At 37.0% G+C, this 1,809-nt stretch overlaps 1 protein-coding gene across 1 annotated transcript; it reads right to left on the reverse strand.

Moving 5' to 3' along the window:
- Positions 1–6: 6 nt before the first annotated feature.
- Positions 7–1,803, reverse strand: LOC124895050 (acyl-coenzyme A oxidase 3, peroxisomal-like). Its single transcript, XM_047405513.1, has 2 exons — positions 935–1,803; positions 7–855 (listed from the first exon to the last, which is right to left on the reverse strand). Exons 1-2 carry the CDS (start codon positions 1,396–1,398, stop codon positions 816–818), a joined length of 504 nt encoding a protein of 167 aa, XP_047261469.1. The 5' UTR covers positions 1,399–1,803; the 3' UTR covers positions 7–815.
- Positions 1,804–1,809: the final 6 nt, after the last annotated feature.

The following is a 1,809-nucleotide window of genomic DNA, read 5'->3' on the forward strand; positions in this document are numbered from 1 at the left end:
ATTCTTATACATCCCATCAATGTAAACAAACGACTTTCTAATTTATATAATACTTTTCAATTTAAATTAATTCAAAAAATTATATAATACCCCTCCTATTAGTAGTGGTAGTACTAGTTAGCATTTGCTTTGTTTCTTATTTTTCAATGTGTGGTACCGTCTGTTGTTTCATTTGCTTTGTATCTTGCTATTTTGCTATTTTTCTATTGCATTTTCCTTGCTTAAAAAACTTTTGTTTTGAGCCAAGGGTCTACCGGAAACAAACTATCTACCCCACAAAGGCAGGGGTAGGGTTTGCGTACATCCTACCCTCCACAGACGGGTGGTCTAAAGTTGCCAAGTAAGCTTTCTTTAACCAATCAATCAAGCAATCAAGAATGTCCGTACAGGAAAATTTAATGTCTACTTATACTCTTTCTTATTCCTATTCAATAATAATGTCTTATGACAACCATAGTAAAAAAGAGTGGAATTATGAGTTCTCTGAGATAGACAAAGCCGATTCATATATTTGATCCCAACTAATTTGAGTGAAAAACAAACAGTAACAACAACCATTATAGCAATTTATCATTCGGACCATCAAGAGGTGAGGTGGGATGGAGGTGACCCCCTTCACACTTAACCAAAGTTTTGCACTTAACCACAAGAGTCGGGTTCTACCAAGTCTTAGAAATGAAGAACCTCTTAAGTCTTAACTACAATTCTAACCCTTAACCATAGGCCAAGGGTTCAACTCTCGGGAATGAAGAACTTATCTCTTAGTGGACGCCACACTTAACCAAATGTCTCCCCCTCAACCATACGTCTCGAGTTCAGGCCTCGAGAATAGATAACTTCTCCCTTAGTTGGGACCTACCGGAGAGGTATGCAAATTAGTTAGGCCACTAACTTCCGGATATTAAAAATAGGCACACAATGGACAAGAACATACCATAGGGTCAAATGGACTCCAAGCTTGATGCTCAGTGAATAATCAAAGACGCCAACACAATCCGAGAAAGCTAACTTCCTCCACTCATTTTCAGGCCCTTTACCAGTAAACCATTTCTTGAAAACCCCATGTTCAAGAAGGTACTCAATTCTCCTCATGGTAATTTCCCTTTGTTGTTCCTTAGACTGACTGTAATCATGGGAAACAAACACTTTGCCACCCCTTTCTATTGGGTTAAAAAGATTGCTTTGTAACATCAGACCAAAAAGCCACTCCCTTTCCTTCAAATTGTGACCATCCACGAGCTTTCTCATCTCTTTTATGTTGAAAACAGCAGATGGTTCTGAAAGCTCAGGTGGCTTGTAGCTAAGACATGGGACTGATTGGAATGTATACTTGGGAGTTGATGTTTTTTGACTTAGGTGTCTGGTGAGGACTTCTATTCTGAAACTCACTTTCTCCATTGAAGTGATGATTGATTTTGTATGAGAAATCAAGAAAACAGAAATGATAAGAAGGGAAAAAAACAATGTAGAGTGGTGGCATGACAGTGTGGAAACTTAATATTTGGTCTAACTGATCTGGCTACTTAGTTATATTCCATGGTCAAGGTTGGTGGGCTAGGTGGTTAATAATAATTAAAAAAATAAGGATTCTAGATCTGCATCCACAAGAGGCTACATCAATAGCTGAAAATTTCAAAAGGTCTGATTATTTTACATAATAGTTGACTAACAACTACAATAAAAAACAATCAGAGCTTGTTTGGTAGCTAGTAAAGAAGCAATTTATACATGTACTAATTTTTGTATAAGTTATACAATGTCTGGCAGTTAGTTAGGAAATAAGTCATTCATGTTTAACACTGATATGAC

The sequence above is a fragment of the Capsicum annuum genome, unplaced genomic scaffold (assembly GCF_002878395.1).
Source record: "Capsicum annuum cultivar UCD-10X-F1 unplaced genomic scaffold, UCD10Xv1.1 ctg79454, whole genome shotgun sequence".
In the NCBI taxonomy this organism is placed as follows: Eukaryota; Viridiplantae; Streptophyta; class Magnoliopsida; order Solanales; family Solanaceae; genus Capsicum; species Capsicum annuum.